General features: G+C 39.8%; 1 protein-coding gene across 1 annotated transcript; it reads left to right on the plus strand.

Annotated features, from left to right (window-relative positions):
• Window positions 1-282: 282 nt before the first annotated feature.
• PNPT1 (polyribonucleotide nucleotidyltransferase 1) lies at window positions 283-16,535 on the plus strand. Its single transcript, XM_066316591.1, has 29 exons — window positions 283-461; window positions 1,883-1,943; window positions 2,271-2,345; window positions 2,788-2,893; window positions 3,234-3,283; window positions 3,760-3,823; window positions 3,909-3,956; window positions 4,677-4,790; window positions 5,036-5,222; window positions 5,399-5,450; window positions 6,175-6,232; window positions 6,393-6,489; window positions 6,594-6,696; window positions 7,529-7,599; window positions 8,194-8,230; window positions 8,989-9,055; window positions 9,160-9,249; window positions 9,562-9,615; window positions 9,720-9,826; window positions 10,853-10,924; window positions 11,021-11,084; window positions 11,639-11,722; window positions 12,176-12,259; window positions 12,918-13,024; window positions 13,127-13,182; window positions 13,756-13,834; window positions 14,209-14,256; window positions 14,614-14,772; window positions 15,519-16,535. The coding sequence occupies exons 1-28, from the start codon at window positions 283-285 to the stop codon at window positions 14,767-14,769; spliced, it is 2,370 nt and encodes a 789-aa protein (XP_066172688.1). The 3' UTR covers window positions 14,770-14,772; window positions 15,519-16,535.
• The last annotated feature ends 3,101 nt before the right edge of the window (window positions 16,536-19,636 follow it).

Consider the following 19,636-nt stretch of genomic DNA (forward strand, 5'->3'; position numbering starts at 1 on the left):
CTCTGTCCGAGCCCCCGTCCGAGCGGGTTTTTCTCAGATTCCACCCGAAGTGGCTCCAAAGCCGCCTCGGACCTTTTTCTGACGCTTTTTACCACAGGATCGGAGAGCGGCAGAGCCCCGGCGTTCGCGCGCTCTGCGCCGCCTGACCCTCCTCAGCCGCTGTAGCGCCCGTACGGAACCGAAAGCGGCCGGGCCGCGCCTCAGCCAATCCGCTTGGCTCTTACTGCGAGGCGCCGCTCCCGCGAGCCAATAGCACGGCCGCCCTTTCCTGCCGCGGGCGCTATGGCGGCCGCCACGAGCTGCGGGCGGGCCGCGCTGGGAGCCCTGTCCCGGGATGGGCGCGGGGCCGCGGCGCAGTGGCGGCGGGTCCTGACCCCGGGCCGTGCCACCCTGCCCTGGGTGTCCGCCCGCGGCGCCGCGGCGGGGCCCGGGCGGGCCGTGACGGTGGAGGTGGGCGGCAGGTGAGGGGCTGTAAGGATGGGCGGCGGGGCGCAGGGCAGAGGGTTGTCCCGGCGGGAGAGTAAGGCAAACGTGAGGAAAAAGTGGTGCGAAATGTGTCGAGGTTGTCCTCAATCGGGACGTTCTTTGAAGTCGGGTGTTGATGTGCTGCCAAGCCTAATCAGCAAGAGCGGAGACTGGAGCAATGAGATCAGCTTTGTCATCGCTTAGTCAGGGGCATCCGGGAACTAACAAGCCCTAATGATGTACTAAATCAAGATGCTGGTGGATGTCTACGTGTACATTGCCAACTTAGAAAAATATTCGAGGCCACCTAGTTGATCAGAGGGATGAAGACCTTAACAGTGACGAAAGGCTGAGAGAATTGGGATTGTTCAGCCTGGAGAAGAAAAGCTTTGAGGTGACCTAATTGTAGCCTTCCAGAACCTCAAAGGAGCTGCCTAGAAAGATTATTTATGAATTTAGAAAGACCGTTTATAAGAGTGTGGAGTGATAGTACAAGGGGGAACGGGTTAAAATTGAAAGACAGTAAATTTAGATGAGATCCTGGGGAAAAAAATCTTCCCTGTGAGATCCTGGCACAGGTTACCCAGAGAAGCTGTGGCTGCCCCACCCTGGAAGTGTTTAAAGCCAGGTTGGATGGGACTTGGAGCAAGCTGAGATAGTGGAGGGGTGAAACTCAATGATCATCAGGATCCCTTCCCAGCCAATCTATTCTTTGATTCTATAGCTGAACTGTGTTCGTTATAACAGTAAAAATCACACCGACCGGTCATACAGACCTTGGCCAGGTGTTCCCCTGAGCATCTGAAAAAGTTACCTGAGATGACTTGTATAGAAATTACTAACTAATCATAACAGAGAGACTCTGCTTGGGAAGGGGCCAGCTCTGCATTTCTGTACATAAATAATGGCACAGGAGGGTGTGCTGCGCTTGTGCAATAGCACCCAGCACAACTCTGGAATAAATAATCCTTATCTCACTCTCGAGTGTGTCATCATTGTCTTGTTGTTCTGCATTCTTTGCCACAAAGGAGGGAATATTCTGCAGCTGCTGTGGGAAGTGTGCAAGCAGCTCCCTGTGAGGATGTTTTCCACTGGCTAAACCCCAGCTGGGAGAGGTGATGTTTCACCATTGCCTCCAAGGTATAGATGTAATTCCTGGGGATAGCTGATGTGCTATGAGGCTTTGCTTCCAGGTAAAGGAAGCAGGACATTTGAGACTAAAGCTTTGAAATTTAAGAGGATTTGGTCACTTTTGCTTGAAGAATTTCAGGTTTTGTATCTAAGGAGAATTTTTATATCTCTTGTGAAGCATTGCCTTTATTCTGTGCAGTTGAGGCTACAGATGAATGCAGAAATTGCTGGGAAATGTACACGAATTCACGATGAACTCATGTAACAGGTTGTTTATTTCCTTTAGAAAGATGGAGCTGTCTTCTGGAAAACTTGCGAAGTTTGCTGATGGATCTGCTGTTGTTCAGGTAGGAACAAAAAGTAGTTAAAATTTGTGGAGCTTCAGAATTCCTGTGCCTTAAAAGTCATTGTTTGGGCATCAGAGCCTGTGGGATGTAGAGCCTCAAGTGGCAATTTCAACCCTAATGAAGGGACAGCTGTATTTTGTAGGAAAAAATGTTTAAAAAGCAAAAACAATGGTATAAAGTGCAGATTTATGTTGTTGTTTTCTGCACACTATCATTCTTAAGAATTACTGGTTTATAAATAAGTTTAGGACATTAAGAAGTTATTTTCTTTTCGGGTAGCTTCAGGTTTGTTTTGTTTTGTTTTGTTTTGTTTTTTTTTTAACCCAGCTAGGTGACACAGCTGTGATGGTCACAGCAGTCAGCAAAACCAAGCCCTCTCCATCACAGTTTATGCCACTAGTGGTAAGTACTAATGACAGAATTAGTTTAGTGCTAATCAGTGGTCAACTGAGCGTAGTCCTTCAATAGTGGAGTTCAGGATGCTGGGGAGAGTGGGGGATGCAAACAGATGACAGACCCTGGACTTCAGAATTGCAGCTGATGATAAAATCCAGGATCTCTGTGTGCATGAGGGTTGAGCCCTGAATGGTGTGTGCCTTGGTTTTAGTGAGGCTTTCCTCAAAGCCCATGTGAACTTTGCCACACCATCCAGGGCCAGATGTTGGGATTTGGTTGTGTGGAAAACTGGTTGGATTATGAGGCTCAGAGGGCTGCAATTCCTAAAGGTGGGAAGTAGATACTTGAGGTTGAAACTGGATGATCCCAAGGGTCCCTTTTGGGGGTTTCTGTGGCTCTGCAGTAAATAATCAGATGTCATCAATAATTCCTGAGTTGTCTTTGGAAGGTTGACTACCGGCAGAAAGCTGCTGCAGCGGGAAGAATTCCTACAAACTATCTAAGAAGAGAGCTTGGTTCCACTGATAAAGAAATTCTTACAAGCAGAGTAATAGGTAGGCTGGAGCATTTTATTTACAATGAATTTTTAAAATGTTGGAATTTTCTCATAGTGTTGGAAAAGAATAGAAATTTATAACTGCTGTTTGCATCATCAGTTATTTCTGTAGTAATGCCAGAAACAGACTTTTATCGTTTATCAATACAATTGAAATTTTAAGGTTATATATGTCATGCTAAAATATCTTGCTGGGTTCTCTGCCTTTTCTCTTCTTTTTGTTTTTTGTTTAAAAAAACCCTATTTTATCAGTGTCTTATGGGGTCAGATGAAAGATAAACAGAATATTAACTACTGAATGCCAACTGCTTCTTAGAGTTTGATTGTTTCCTTTGCAGATCGGTCGATCAGACCACTCTTCCCAGCAGGCTACTTTTATGATACACAGGTAGGTCATGCTCCCTTCAAAACGGAAAACTTGGATATGGCCAAGGAAAAGTTCTTGATACAGGCCCTGTTTTAAGAAAAACTATTTTTGTGAACATGAAGGAGGCGTTTGCACTTCACAAACAAGTGTAATTTTGCTTTTTAGTTTGTCCTCTCCTTGTCTTAAATTATTTTTATTGCATCCTGCTTTCCACATTTTGTTGTCAAGATGCAGGAACAAAATTAAAACCTCCTGTATACAACAGAGGAAAGATGTTAACAGTAAATATTTTGTATATGATGTGATACAATATTATCCATTAGTGGGGGTTTATTACCAGCTTTCTATTTTAAATACCTGAAAAAAATTCCATGTGCAGCATAGGCTTGTGTAGATATGTGGAATGTGGGGTTTTTTTAGTGTCCTTATCTTTGTATTAATGTAGTTAGTAAAAATGTATAGGTCAAAATTATTCATTGTCTTTTATCTTATGCCAGATCCTTTGTAATCTTTTAGCAGTAGATGGTGTCAATGATCCTGATATTCTGGCAATTAACGGAGGTAAGAGGGCTGTGAGAAATTAGTGCTTCAGTGGGATTTAATGAAATCAGGTTTTTTCTAATCCAGATTTTTGTCTTCCTTTCAGCTTCTGCTGCACTTGCCTTATCTGATATCCCCTGGAATGGTCCTATTGGTAAGTAAACATGTTGAAATTATGAGTGGTTTTAATGTAATGTAAAACTTAGACCACAGGTGGTACTTTGCTTTTTTAAACTAGAAGCTGAATTTAAACATTAAATTTCAAGCATTGGAAATAATTTTACAATGGGTAAGATTATTGCACTTCAAGGGATTATTTTTTCTGGACTAAATGCACATCTGGGAGGAATTGCAATACAGAAATAGTGTACTATGGAGACCACTAAATTAATTTTCTCTTAAGAGAAACATATTTATTGAAAAGCATTGTTTGGAAAATAGATGGTTCAGAACACTTTTCCTCGAGGAACTCAAAAAGAGATTTATTTCATTGAGAGTATTTTCTGGGAAGAGAAAAGATCTACTCAAGAGCAAAATATTGAACAAGTCTCTTCCTTTCCCCTCCCTTTTTTTTTTTCTAGAAAACATTCGTAGAAAACAGCTGAAATGACAAAAACTTCCCTGTACAATCACAGCATTGTGTGTAATACTACTTGACATTATTTGCCCTTCCCAGTAACAGTACCCAAAAGAAAAATAAATTGGTAATTTTGTCTTCTAGGTTTGTTCTTAATATCCAGTCAATGTGCTCATCTTTTAAAATTAGTCTGTAGCTTTAATTATTGTTATTAGCTGTGTAACTTTCAAAGTAAAGTGGTGCTTTCAAGAACTTCCTTATTATAATAGTAAATGACTTTCTGGTGTTTCTTTGCAGGTGCAGTGAGGGTAGGGCTGGTGGATGGAGAGACTGTGATCAATCCAACTCGAAAAGAGATGGCCTCTAGTGCTCTAAATTTAGTTGTTGCTGGAGCTCCACAAAGTCAAGTTGGTAAGTAGGTTAATTGTTGTCTGTTGAGGGCTTGGAAATCTTTACAGATGTTTTCCTTATCTTTGAAATGTGAGTTTTTATGCAATAGTAGGAGCAAACAACAGTAATATGTAACTTTTGGTTAAGTAAAGTAGATTTGCTCATAATTATGCAGTTGAGCATTCATCTGAATTTCCTCAGTTGAGTTAGATTGCTATTGAACAATAAAATAGGAATTGACTTAATTTTCATCTTCCCATTGCCAGTTATGCTGGAAGCAACTGCTGAGAACATCTTGCAGCAAGACTTCTGCCATGCCATCAAAGTGGGGTTGAAGCAGACCCAGCAGATCATCCAGGGCATTCAGCAGCTGGTGAGGGAGCGGGGCATGGTCAAGAGAACTGTCCAGAAATTGTTCATTGCTCCTGAAGAGATTGTGGAAGTCGCAAAGAAGTAAGTGGGGAATAAATAACGCAGATGAAGGAAAGTTTATAAATATCAGTCTGGTGCTTTCACCAGACTGGTATTTCACTAAATACTTTTCAAATATTTAGTCCTCAAAAAAAGCCCTAATTTTAGAAGTGTTTTTTAAGCTGTGTTTTCAAAAATTCTTTCTTTTCTCCCTAAAGACTCGCCTCTAACAAGATCTATGCAGTGTTCACAGATTCAAACCATGATAAAGTAAGTAATCAATTGTGATATAATTATTTTTTGAATTAATATCATAAGGAATCTGTAGTAGGATTGAGTTCTTCAAGCTTTTAGCTCTTTAAGCTCTGTCCCTGGAGGTGTTTTAAGGAAAGACTGGATGTGCCATGGTCTGGTTGACAAGGTGGTGATCATAGGTTGGACTTGATGATCTCAGTGATGATCTTGATGATCTCTCTTTTTCAACCTCAGTGATACTATAATTTAAGTTTGTCTCTTTCCCTGCATCTATTTGTAATAATAATAATAAATTGTTCTCGAAGTTCTTACCTACTAGAATATTTGTTTGTATTATGTGGAGGTGGAGGCTGCCTTTTCCCAAGGAGTCACATGGAAAAAATGAGGGGAAATGGGTGCAGGTTACTCCTGAAAGGTTCTCATTTGGCACAGAAGCAATGTTCTCCTTGGGAACTGGGATAGTCTCCCCAGGGAAGTGGTAGATTCTCCAGTGTGGGACATTTTTAGGACTCAGATGGGGAGTTGTGCTGGACCATCTTGTCTCAACTGTGCTTTTGCCAGGAAAGGTTCTACCAAACAACACTTGAGGTCCCTTCTAACCTCATTGATTTTTGAATTTGTGTGACAGTTCTGTTTCTTATTCCTTAAATTTTTGCAGGTCTTTAAACCAAACACAGCTTCTAACCTCTGTTGTTGTTCTGCCCTGTAGAGTTAACTGATTGCAAATCCTGTGTTCTAGATTTCAAGAGACGAGGCAATCAACAAAATAAGGCTCGAAACAGAAGAACAGCTGAAAGGTATTATTTTTTGTTAATATTTAGAGAATGCTTCAATTGAGGTAGCATTGCTTGGAGTTGGAATATGCTCTTTGTTGGAAGCTGTTTTTCTATAAAATGAATAATTTTTCTATGAAATTAATTTCTCAGATTCAGATGCAATTTTTTTTTCTATACCCAGAAAAATTTCCGGAGGCTGAGCCTTACGAAATCATGGAATCTTTCAATGTGGTTTCAAAGGATATTTTTAGAAGTCTTGTGCTAAATGAATATAGAAGGTGGGTGTGTCAAACTCCTACTGATAATATTTCTGTCAGCTTTTAATCCAGCTTTAATAAGACTATGGTTTAACTGATCTCTTAATTTCACTTTGTCACTTCAGGTGTGATGGGAGAGATTTGACTTCCCTCAGAGACGTCAAATGTGAAGTGAACATGTTCAAAATGCTGCATGGATCAGCCTTATTTCAAAGAGGTCAAACACAGGTAGTGTCACTTGAACATCAGAAGTGATCAGTGAATTATGAAGAGCTGAAAGATTTGGGTCTTTCATTTAAATGCCAGGTTTCCTTTTTCTTCACATTTAGATAGTAATAAGCAGAAATGGTGTGTAGGTTGGTAACTACATTAGTATGTAGGGCACTGCTAAATTGTGCACGTCATGAGAAATCTTTTAAAAGCAACTTCATACACAACCTGAACCAAATAGGGAAATTTCACCCAAAAAATTGAAATAACAAGAGGAATTTTTTTTTTCTCTTCTTTGCCAAAAGTCTCAGCTGTTGGGTGGATTGAATTAAGATCACACTCGAGGTTTGGTCTTCTGTAGCTCCATTTGCTAGAAGACTGTCAGCCATCGATCTAGCTTCTTGTTAACTGGCTTAGAGTGGCAGTTGCAAACAGTGATTTATTCCTCAATGTTATCTCCTCTTATCCTACTAAAAATAACACCCACTGCAGGTCTGTGTGGGAAACAGGCACAAACAACGTCCTGGCTGCAGCTGGGCCTGTATCTTACATGTTTCTTAGAGAGCAAACTGCTCTTGGCTCCTACTTAAGAATCATTAAATTAGTATTTTTAAATGGGATTGCTTGTAAGATTGTGTGATCTTTACAGATTATTATTATTATTATTATTATTATTATTATTACAGAATAAGTTTGTATGATGGAGAGAAAAAGTTTGTACAAGTGGGAGCTGATGGCATCTCATTTGCTGCTGAACTCATTCTTTGATTCTTCATAAATAGTAACATTTGTGAAGGCTGGAAGTGTTTAGGAGGGGTTTGTTTTTTATTTTAGCTCCTTTTTATTTTAGGTTCTGTGTACAGTTACATTTGACTCTCTGGAATCGAGTGTAAAATCAGATGTTATCTCCACAGCAGTGAGGTATGTATATCTTGGTGCTTTGGCAGTAGTAACAAGAGGGTGAGCATTTAACCACATTTGATAAAATTCCCTTGGACTTTGACACAAGTACTTTTCTAGGACTGAAAAATGTGTAAAATTAGACTTTGAAGTGGCCTGTTTTCCAGAGTTCATGGCAATGGGTTTGTGTTAGGGTGATATTAATTCCATAGCACACATTTGAAACTGTAGAGTGTTACAAGTAACATTCAGTCTGGTTTACATATTTAAAGTATTCCTGGAAAATTTAACTTAGGATGTAGCAAGCTGGTCCTTGTGCTTTGAACACTTCATTGCTGAGGGCTACAGTGAAATCCTTTCCCTTTAAAGCTACATTTCAGTGATTTCATGCCAGTGTGGGAGCTTTTACATTTTAATGTCTCAGCTTTACTGTAGTTAAATCTTCATTACCCTGGAAGAGTTTGTCCATATTCTCTAATTTTGGTAACTGAGGGTGATCAGCAAATGTATTATTTGTTGGTTTTGGCTGGGTCCATGTGTTAGCATAAGAATATTATGTTGTGTGCGAAACGTTTGGTTGCTCCTTTTTTAACATGGTCTTTTTTTAATTAATAGTGGAATAAAAGATAAAAACTTCATGCTGCATTATGAGGTGAGACTTTTCCTATGTTACAGCTTTCTGCATAATTCCCTGAAAGGCTTCATGTCTTGCTTTTAAAGGTGCAGTTGATCACTTCCAAGATTACAAATTAGCTCTAGATTTGCTAAAAGGTATTTATGCTAATTCATGCATGAATTTATATGAGCAGAAGTACTAGTTTCCTGAAGAGCAGTAGGTAATTTGTAAATTGCCATTTTATACAGGCTTTTTAATGGCATAATATTAGGTGAGCTCCTTCAGAACAGGTTCTTACTGAAAGCAGGATTAACCTGTGTTATTATTTTTAGTAAACTCTATTAATATGTTCAGCTGATGTGGCATAGCAATAGTAAATAAATGCTTTTACATCTTGGATCTCTCTCAGCCTTTGGAGCTTGCCCAAAGTATTTCCTACAGGCAACAGGCAGATCTTGTTCCATTATCTCTGTGACAGAAATAACATTTCTGCTAGGTTGTTTGACAAGTTTCTTTGGAGGAAGCTTCTTGTGTTCTCTCTTAGCTACCTTGCTACTGCTTTATTCTCCTTTGTCTTGTGGAAGTAAAACATTTACTAACCATTACCTAAACTGGTCCTGGTTTGGAAACCAAGTGACTGATAGAAATCATGTTGTGGTTTGATTATTTTGTTTTTAATAGATTTTTACCTTGAGACGCACCAAAACTTCGAAGATGGTTTTCTAAGTGTATGTTTTAAAATGGAAAAGAAAAGCAGGGTAATTTTCTGCATACACTTTTTTTTTGCTTCATAGTTTCCACCTTACGCAACCAATGAGATTGGCAAAGTTACTGGGATGAACAGAAGAGAGCTTGGACATGGTAAATCCAGACTAGAGAAATCCCATGCTGTAAGTTCCAATAGTTTATCTGATTTTTTTTATTTATGGATCACTTAGTGGTTGTTTTGGGTTTCTTTTAAACAGGTGCACTGGCAGAACGAGCTTTGAAACCAGTTATACCCCAGGATTTCCCATTCACAATCCGAGTGACTTCTGAAGTCTTAGAATCAAACGGTATTAGGATTTTCTTGTTTTTAACCTAGTGCTGGAGACTAAATGTGGTTCTTAAAAAGCTTAGGTTTGACAAACTTGATTCATAAGCATGCTAAATAATAGACTTAAGTTTAAATGTTCCTCATAACTATTACCTGAAATATTTAAAATTAAAAGCATGTACATGTTCATGAACAGTGGACCCTTCTTGGTTTAATAAAATGGTATTTGGGGGCATTTTTATGCTACAAGATGAGAAAAAAACCTCTAGCTTTTATTGAGACTCATTTTTCAGTGTTTAATCCCTGTTTTTTTCCTGTATTCCCACTCCAGGGTCCTCCTCAATGGCTTCTGCGTGCGGTGGAAGTTTGGCACTAATGGATGCAGGTACAAAATGTGGCAGTTCTAAGGATAAACTGCATGTGATAATGTGTTACAGGATCTGGCATTGACCAAAGGCTTAAAAAATGTGCTTTTTTTGCCACTCTCAGGAGTTCCAGTGTCAAATGCAGTGGCAGGTGTAGCCATAGGGCTTGTTACCAAGTGCAGTGAGGGAAAAGGGGGTATCGAGGACTATCGCTTGCTGACAGACATCCTGGTGAGTGTTCCTCACATGTTACTGTTGCTGCCTAGTGCTGGAAAATACCTCTTTTGGCCTTCTTTTGTAACTTTTTTCCCAGTCAATCAACACTACTCCTGGAAAAATTAGCTGCATCTTTCCTGTTTTATCTCCCAAATTCCTCACTTGTTTTGAAAAATTTGTATGAAATGTTGTTGTGGTTTTGAAAACAAACCAAGTAAGAGGCTCTAAGTCAGAAATAAAATTTAATGAGAAGAAAAGGAAAATAAAATAGAATAAAATAAAATAAATACAAAAAGAAAAAACCACTGACAGAGTCAGAATACAACCTGATCAGGGTGATGGAAACAGTCCAGACGAGGTGGTCTTCCTGAAACAGAAATCTTGTAGAAAGGTCTGGTAGCTCCTGTCCTCTGGGAATCCAGTGGGTGAGGGCTGCTTCTGCTGTCCCAAATCCCAGTTTATATCCAGGTGAGAATGCTTGGCTCCTCCCCATGGGCGGGGCATCTCCCAATGGGATGATGAGTCTCACAGGAGGGCCTTGATGGCCCATTAAAGAGAGAGAACACCCGGAGGGAGTGATCTGTGAGTCATGCAAAAGGCATTGATGGGCCATTAACTGAAGATGGTGATAGAATACATCCTAAACTACAACCCAGGACAAATGTCCTGTCATGTTCCTTATTTTTTTGTGTTTTTAGTTGTTTAAGCATTCTGAAGCTTTCTACTTCCAATTAATATTGTCTTTCCTCATGGGAGAAAAAGATGAATAATTTACTGAAAGGTACAATATATTGGGTGGAGAATGAGCACTTGGAAGAGTGGCTGGGGAGGAAAATGTGCAGCTGCAGACAGCACAAGATCCACTGTGGCTCAGAAACTTGTCCACAAAAGCTCTTAACTTCCAAGGAGAGAGAGGAATAGCGTTAATCCTGAACAGCAAAATAAAGCTGAAGAAAACTTGGGAGTCTCAAAAGTATTTCCTCTGTACTTTTGGTATAGTGGGATAAAATGACTCCAGCTTGGTTTTGTCTGTGCTGGCAGGGAATTGAAGATTACTATGGAGATATGGATTTCAAGATGGCAGGCACCAGTAAAGGGATAACAGCACTGCAGGTATTGTGACATGAGATCTTCCTCAAGTGAGGCTCTGAGAGAGTATTAGAAGAGCTTTCCTGAGATGTTGATGGCATTTAATTCTTCTCATGTCAGGTTGATCTCAAGCTGCCAGGAATACCAATAAAAATAGTGGTGGAAGCTATTCAGCAAGCCACAGGTAGGTCTGTTCTTGGATTTACACCCATTTTATCATATTAAATGATAAATGGTATTAAGTTTTATGAAACTAAATAATGAACTAATCATTTTTTGTTCTCCTTGTGGGAAAAAAGCAAGCTTCTCTCTTTATGGAATGAGTTTGGCTTAATCAATAAGCTCCAAACTAACTTCAAAGTAACTTCAGCTGTTACATAATTTGGACTAACACATGTTACATGACTTTGTTTAAATCTAACAGGATAACGTTATAAAAATAACAGCAAGCTTTCTCTAATTTCACAGAAATTCAGCTCTATTTACAAGTGAAACTTGCTGCCATCTGTATTCTGACATGTGCAGCTAAAATATTCTTAAAGCACATGAGAAAATGAAGCTACATGGTTTAATAAGGATTTAATGAGTTGGAAAACTTTCAGCTTGACATTCTCCAGCTAGGCAGGAGACAGGTTTTGACAAGGAATATTTTTCTACTGTGTAACAGAAACTTCATGTATTTATGTTAATCATATACAAAATTATTGATTTTTTTTATTTTATTATTACTCCCTCTAGCTGCAAAGAGGGAGATTTTACAAATTATGAACCAAACACTGGCAAAACCCAGACCTAACAGAAAAGAAAGTGGACCAGTTGTAGGTAATGTTACTGTGTGAATTCATAGCTTTCATAATTGCCTTTTTAACAATAAAGTTCTGCTTAATAATGATTGATTGTTATAAATTTTTGCCCTTGCCCTGTAGGGATAATTTGTGGAGGTTATTTGGTTATTTTGGGGGGATTTTTACTGCCACATGGGGCAGCACTTCAGTGTACACCAGAAAACAGAATTTAAGTGAAGTTATGTGAAGCTCTCACAAAGTCAGAATTGATATAGATGGGAGTATCACCATGGGTTATGGTAATTTACAGTCATCAGAGTGTATTTTGTGTCTTCATTTATTTCAGTTCTTACCTGTAATTACATCCCTGTTCAGCAAATACCACAGGTAGCTGTAAGAGATTAAAAGCTAAAGGAATGTGCCTTTTTATGTGAAAGCTTTCAAGATGATTATATTTAGCACTTCAAAAGATTTCTAAATGTTCTTTCAGAAACTATCCATGTTCCATTATCAAAAAGATTAAGATTCGTTGGTCCTGGGGCTTATAATCTGAAAAAACTTCAAGCACAGACTGGTGAGACATTCTTGATCCCTGTGGTAATTTAACCTCGTGTTCCTCATTGTTTCAGACTTGTATGTTGAGCTGTTTCAATGCTCAGTGCAAACTGAGAATTAAAATATTCTGATATCTGTAGAGTACAGGTAGATGCTCTGCTTTGGACCTGACACCCTTAAGTTTCTGGTGAACTTGATTAATGCTTTTCAGGGAATTGAGGTAAAGAAAAGGAGAAAAAAAATCCTGTTTCCTTCTGGTTGCAAGCCTTTTGGTCTGGCCACAGAACTCTAGAAGGGCAAAGAATTTTAGCATTTTGGCTCCAAAACACTTTCATTTTCCTCTTGCTATTAATGCAAGTATTGTTAAAAATTTCTGGGAAATTGATTCATAACCTTCAGCATTTATTTTTTATATATTTATAGGGGTTTTTTTTCTTGCCTTTAAAGGATTATAAAAATAATTTTGTGCTCCTTTATGGCCCACAAGTTTATCGAGGTATTTGCAAGGTGGCGGCCATATGCAGTTATTCAATGCCTAAATTAAACAAGATTAAATCACGATTAGAAATCTGAGGTCTTAATGAGTGTGCAAAACCCTTCTGCTTTGAGCAATTCTTTACTGAGTGTGACTTTTCTGCAATGTGCCCCTCAGTGCTCTCCTAAATCCCCATTTCCAGGTGTGACTGTAAGCCAGCTGGATGAAGAGACATATTCTGTGTTTGCCCCCACGCCGGGGGCAATGCACGAAGCCAGGGAATTCATTGGGGAAATCTGCAAAGATGATGTAAGGACACACTTCTGCCTTTCACTTTTTCAGTTTGCCCTTTGTGACTTCATGTCTTACTGGTTTCTTTTTTTTTTTTTTTTTTTTTTTTCCCTTCTACAGCAAGAAGTTAATTTGGAATTTGGGGCAATTTATACAGCCACAATTACTGAAATAAGGTATAGAAAGTGCTTTGGAGTTGAAATTAACTTATTTGCATAGCTGTATTCCTGATACCTAAATATGATGTAAAATAATCATTGGTTTTTTTATAAGAGTGCCAAACTTATGCTGGGGATGTTGGCACGTGCATAAATTTCTGATGCTTTTTTGGGTGAAAATATTTTGTTTCTTGATAAAGCTGGGATTTTTTTGCTGTTTCTTTAGTTTCTAGAATGTCTCTAAATTATAAAACTTCAGGCCTTTATCACCTTTGAATCTGAAAGTGATGGTATGAATTTACTTTCCACTTTTCATTGCAATATTTGTCTTGTAAAAATTACATTTTGGATGGTGCCTGTTACTGGAATACTGCCCTGAAATAAGAAATTCTCATTCGTTTTCAATTAAGGAAAAATGAGTATACATGTTATGGTGGGTAAAAGAGTTTTAAGAAGGGATGAGTAAAATTTTGTTTATGAGAAATTTATAAATGCTTGCTTTGGGGGCCATATGCAGAGTGAAATGTGTTTTCTTCATGCACTTTAGAATAACTGTTTCCTTAGAGTAAATGATGCTGTTTCCTGCTGCAGAGATTCTGGAGTGATGGTAAAACTGTACCCAAACATGACCCCAGTATTACTTCATAATTCACAGCTGGATCAAAGAAAGGTAACCCATCCTTAAACAGGTATAAAATGGGCAATTAGATATATTTTTAATCAGTTGGTCTGGCTGTAACACACTTACTGTTGTTCCACAGTCCATTTCCAGATTAAAAGCTGTTAATTAGCAGCACTTTTTTATTCTAATTTGTCCTGCTTTGTACTTAAAGCTGCAGAGAATCAACTCTGTGACTGCTGCAGTCATTTTTACACCGAGTTCCTTGGCTCTGCAATATCCTTTTTCCATGTAATATTCAGAAACTTGTTGTTCCTAAGGTAGTGCTGAGCCACTGGGTGGAAGTGTAGCATGAAGAACCCCTGAAAGAAGGGATTTTTATAACAGACTGATAATTTTATTTCTGAAAAAACTCTGTGTTCTAGGTTAAACACCCTAGTGCCCTGGGATTAGAAGTTGGACAAGAAATTCAGGTAATTATTTTTTTTTTACTTTAAAATGCTAATTAAATGCTGTTCATACTTTAAATTTTGGGGGTTTTTTCTAATTATTTATTTAGTGTTTATAAAGAAAATATTTTCCATATTGGATTCCCTTTCTGTGCTAGTTAAAGGCTGATCATTGAAATCAGATTAATTTAATGTCATACTCTTGCTATCTAGGCACCATGGTATTTGACAGCAATATAGGCTGAAGGATGCCTATTTGTGGCTTTTCTAGCATCAAATTGATTAAAAACTCAAACCCAACCCCCCATATTTTAAGGAACATGCTGCTTCCAGCTTTTGAAGTTGATCAGTGTGAATGAAAGTGCTTTGTTTCCTTACCAGGTTAAATACTTTGGCCGTGATCCCACTGATGGCAGAATGAGGCTTTCACGTAAAATTCTGCAGTCCCCAGCCTCTAGCACCCTGAAAACCCTGACAGACAAAAACAGCATTGTCCTGGGAGGGGCTGTTCCTCAGACATCCACCTCATCCCAGTGACAGGTAAGGCCGGCCTAGCAGCTTCTGCTGACTCAGGGCTGCACTTGACAGCTCTGCTAAAGAACTGTGCCAGTCTGGGTTTGCTCTGAGCAGTTACCCCTCAGTGCTGTGCAGGCACTGCTTGCCAGCTGTGCTGGAGTTTGTTGGGAGTTAACAACTGGCCCTTCACATGCTGTAGCTGTAAAAAGTTTGATATTATAAAACTGGTTCAAATGCCTTGGCAGTCTCAGGCGGTGTGGACAGCCCCCTCTGTCCAAAACAAACTTAGTTGTTCATCTCCAACATCCTTTTTCTCTGCCTTTTAAAGTAAAAAACCCAACAGGGTCTTGGGGGAAAAAAAAAAAAAAAAAAAAAAAAAAAAAAAAAAAAAAAAAAAAAAAAAAAAAAGCTGCTTTCTTAAGTCAGTAATGGGGAAGGTTTCAGTCAATTGGCCAAAGCTTTCTTTAGAAGTAGTTTTCTAGCATGTCAGAAGGCTTATGCCTCAAGTTTTCCCAAAGTTTGTGTGGGTTTTCTTCTTCTTAGAAAGCTGCTAGAACAGGAAAATGTCTGATGTTAAAATCAGCAGCAGTTACATAGCAAGATTTGCAAATGCACGGTGCACCAGTGGGAACTCAAGGCAATCTGTGGCAACCCTCTGGGAATGATTGACAGCACAAAAAGAAGGGAAAATTCACTGAGGGAATCTTGGTTTTAAGGAATGTTTTTGAATCTGTACCTGATATAATGAGTTGGTGTTCTCTCTCTTTCAGGAGAAAAGGTGTGATAGTTGGTGAAAATACAAGTGACCTTTTCTAGAACCTCGACTTGTCTTCACAAGAATCTGCAGGTGGATGGTAGTGAATCATATTTATAAAATAGACACTATTTATGCTTCAAGGTGATGTAGAACTTCAAAGCCTTCAAATTGATTAAAAACTTCAAAATAAAACCAGAAACAAGCAATGCCCTCATCTTGTGTAGCAAGGTTGAGATGAGAATACAAGAACATGGAATTCTGTGGACTGAGAAGATGGTATTTCAGTGCTAAAAAATATTCTCTTTTGAGTTATCCACTCAAAATAAAACTGTGAATATGGGAAGTAAGAAGTGAACAGTTCTTTTGTGGGAGAAGAAATTATCCTGTACACTTGGTCAAGAGTCACACTTGGCCAAAGTTTTACTGGCTTTTCAGCGTGCAAGAAAGTTGAGCAAGACATAAAGACTTAGAAGTATCACCTTTAACATGATGAATGCTGTTTTAGATTAATGCATCACTCTCAAAGGGTTCAGACCTGCTACAATATCTGTACAGAACCTGGCTGAAACATCACCCCTTACTACCTGGGTTCGTTAGCACTGACTTCTAAAATACATAATTAAAACATTAAAATTCAAATACTTTTTTTGGACTGAACAATTGATGTGATAAATCTTCCCCTAAAACACTCTCATTACGAGTGTCTTAATCCCTCTATTAATTATGTTGCATCAGTGAGTTCACTGATCTCTTTTAGACTTCAAAACATTTCCCAGGGGCTCACGAGTATTACTCGTTTTTCTACTGTGAGGTACAGGCTTTGAAAATCAAACAGGATCCTTCTGATGTTCACCAATTTGTATGCAGAACTAATAAGAAAATCAACTTCCCACCTGATGGCAAGTGGGCTCTCAACCTCCTGGAAAAAGCCAAAGCATTGGGGAGAGGAGTAATGGGAATGTACAGTAAAAATTATTCCTTTTTTTTTATTCTAAGTTAAAAGTATTAAAAAAGAAAGAAGTGACTGGTATGCTGCTCTGTAATTGTCTCTGTCTTTCATCATGTAAGATTGAAAAGCTGAAAAAAGTTTGGAAATACTGAAGAAAGATTTCCTTGGCAATCTTTACCTCCTCTTTGAGGGCTGTGTCTTATTTCTTAGTAAGAATTGAGATGTCACTTTTTACTGTGACAGTTGACTGATACATAATTGTTAGATAGGAACAGTGTTAATAAAATTATGTAGGTCAGTGTTAAAGTCCTTGAACAGAAACTTGAATGTTGCCATTTCTGGTAACTCTTCAAAGAAATGGACCTCCTCAATCTAAGTGGTTTTCCAAGGTTCATCTCCCTTTATTGTTCACTAATTTCTGAGAGGCTGTGTTGTGGAGCTGGTCCCAGTCAAGCAGCTACTGCAGTACTGAGGCATTGTCTGTTTGGTAGATGATGATAAACGAGCACAATTACTTTAATGTTGGCAATGGCAGAACCTGTAGAGTCAGCCTGACTTTCTGCATCTGGAACCAGCTTTAGGCGCTGTGGGAAGGGGCGGGGGAAGAACACCCTTGGGATCTGGCTGGGAGGAGCAGAAAGCAGCTGCTCTTACCTGAGGAGAGAAGCTCAATGGGAGCCAAGAGTTGAGTAAGCTGTGTGCTGCTCTGACCCTTCCTGCAGGGAAGGACATCCCAGGCTCTCTGAGAGCCGGCGCGGGCCGTGGCAGGAGGTGCTTGGCTCTCAGCTGGGATCAGCTATGATCAGAAACCAGGTGGGTTCAAAGAAAACCAACTTCAGTCCTTTTGCAGCAGATGGTTTTTTGTGTTTGAAATAGTGATTATTTCTTCCTTCTTACTGCTCAATATAATTAGCTTCTCTAATGACCAGTCTTAAGTGGAGCCATTGAAAGGAATTGGCTTGGAGAGTGAAGCTAGGCAGGGGCAGCATTTTAGCAGCTCAGGAGGGCCAGAAATGCCTTCATTTGACAAGTCTGAAGTTTTCAGGCAGGTGCAAAGACCTGGGGTATCTTTAAATGCCAGCAATAAATATTACAAATGCTATCATAAAAAGTGTAAGAGCTGGCCTAATTGTACTTCTGGGATTACCTGCCAGAGGGAATGATGCAGTCTCTTAATTTCACTCCAAGAAATTTTAAGTGATTTAGGAATGAGTTGTCTGTCTTGCTTGGGAAAATGAAAAAAAAAAAAATAGGAGGTCTGCTGCTCACGTTGTGACACTTGTAAGTTGCTCTGTCTGCTGTCTACCCTAATGAAATCTCTTGTTTTGGTGAAGAACAGGGAATTCTCAACACTGATAACTTAATGGGGAAGGATGAGCTGTTGGCAGGTGCAACGCCACAGTGGAAAATGTTGCTTTGCTTTCTGTGCATCTTACAGGGCAGAGACTCAGATGCTTTCCTGGTCTCAGCCTGGATTTAAATCCGGCATGTAACATTTGTTGGGGCAAGTATTGCCTGTCGTGTCCAGGCAAAACCCCCAGAATTGACTTGCTGGTTGTGAGTACCGATGGCAGGGTCATGCTGGACTTTACAAACCCCTGGATGCTGTTTTGGGCAAAGACACGCCCCACCTCTCAGTGAGTGCAATCCCAGTGTGTTCTGGAGTGATATTTTTCCACAAAGGTCGTTGAGTTCATGCCTGGAGACATCATGGATTTATTTCATAGCTGAAGCATGAGAAATAGTTTTTCAAGCCAGTTCTAATTCACGTATCTCCTTTCTGTAGCTATTCACTGTAAGAATTTGCTCCAAAATACTCTGCTGTGGTTTCCTGCTGTTTTATATAGCCTGAAAAAATGCTGTATTTAATCATGAGTAGAAGTCATGCATTTATTTTTGTGCATTTGGTTTGAAGAGCTAAAAAGCATGCACGGAAGTTGTGCAGAGGGAAGACAGTTCATGAGCAGCAGATGTCCTGAGGCAGAAATATGCTGTGTCTGTTGGGGTTTGTGTTTCTTTTTGTGTGTTTGCTTTTTACTGAGCTTTCCCTAAGGTCGGAATATGCTCTGTGTGTAAAAGCTTGTGAGGAAAGGGCACTAAACGTAGCAGGGAAGGCTTGCGTGGAACCTGACTGTAAACTGGTTCACGTGGCTCTCAATCCAGGGCTTTGAAACCACTTAACATGGTCTTTTTATAGTTACTGACTCGCTTATCCGTAATGATGCACATGTCCCAAAGTGTGCTCCTATACAGCTGAATATCAGTGTACACAATAATTCCCAGAGGTGTATCTTGTATTTTCCTGGTGCCCTTATAATAATGAATCCTGGAGACTTGCTACAACGAACATCAGAGCAAAAGCTGAGCTGTGAATGTTACTTAGATGCTAAGTTTTCTAAATCTGCCCGGAGCATGTTTGGAAAAGTTGCACATAGTTACTACTTAGAGCGGCATAGTTTGCTGGAAAGCCTTTCTTTCCCTTCCTCTGGAAGGACATTTGAACTTGAGAGCGGAGAAATGCGAATGTGAATAGGAGCCATACCGGTGTGACCGCTTTCACCGTGAGGCAAGAGCCGGGAAAGTGGCTTTGTCTGGGAGTTGATTTGTTAAAACAATTAATATCTCAGAGTGAGGCACACCCTGGCCTCAGGGGAGCTCGGCCTCCCTCCTTCCCCTTCAGAGCCTAAAAACTGGCTTCGGAGACACATTCAAACCTCCCCTCGTCCCCAGTTCCTTGCTCTTTCACACAGCTTGACTCCTTGAACGCTTTGCGGTCGTTTTTGGTGTTTAGTGTGGAAAACTTGAAGATTTGCAGACTCCACCATGCTTGGCGAGTGGTCTGTCTTAAATTGTAAGCTGTGTGTAAGGGCTAGTGAAGCACGTTTCTCTCAGTTTTGAAGCTTCAAGTTCAGCGAGTTTTCGAGCCTTCTGTGGAAATTTACAAAGCAGACACAGACTGTATGTTACACTGTGGCTCTTGCTGTAAGGAGATGCCGCTCGCTAACCTTTCCGCCGTTTTGTGATGCAAAGGACACCTTCCTAAAAACTGAAACTCTGTTTCAGTTGCGCGTGCTATTTAAATTTACCCGGTTTGGGGTGTGGGGCTCGCCCGTCATTTTGTGTGACGGCGGCGGGTGGCACTTTCTGTGGTTTGGGGGGGGGGGGGGGAAGCGAGTGTTTCG

This window comes from Sylvia atricapilla, chromosome 3, assembly GCF_009819655.1.
Source record: "Sylvia atricapilla isolate bSylAtr1 chromosome 3, bSylAtr1.pri, whole genome shotgun sequence".
Taxonomy (NCBI): Eukaryota; Metazoa; Chordata; class Aves; order Passeriformes; family Sylviidae; genus Sylvia; species Sylvia atricapilla.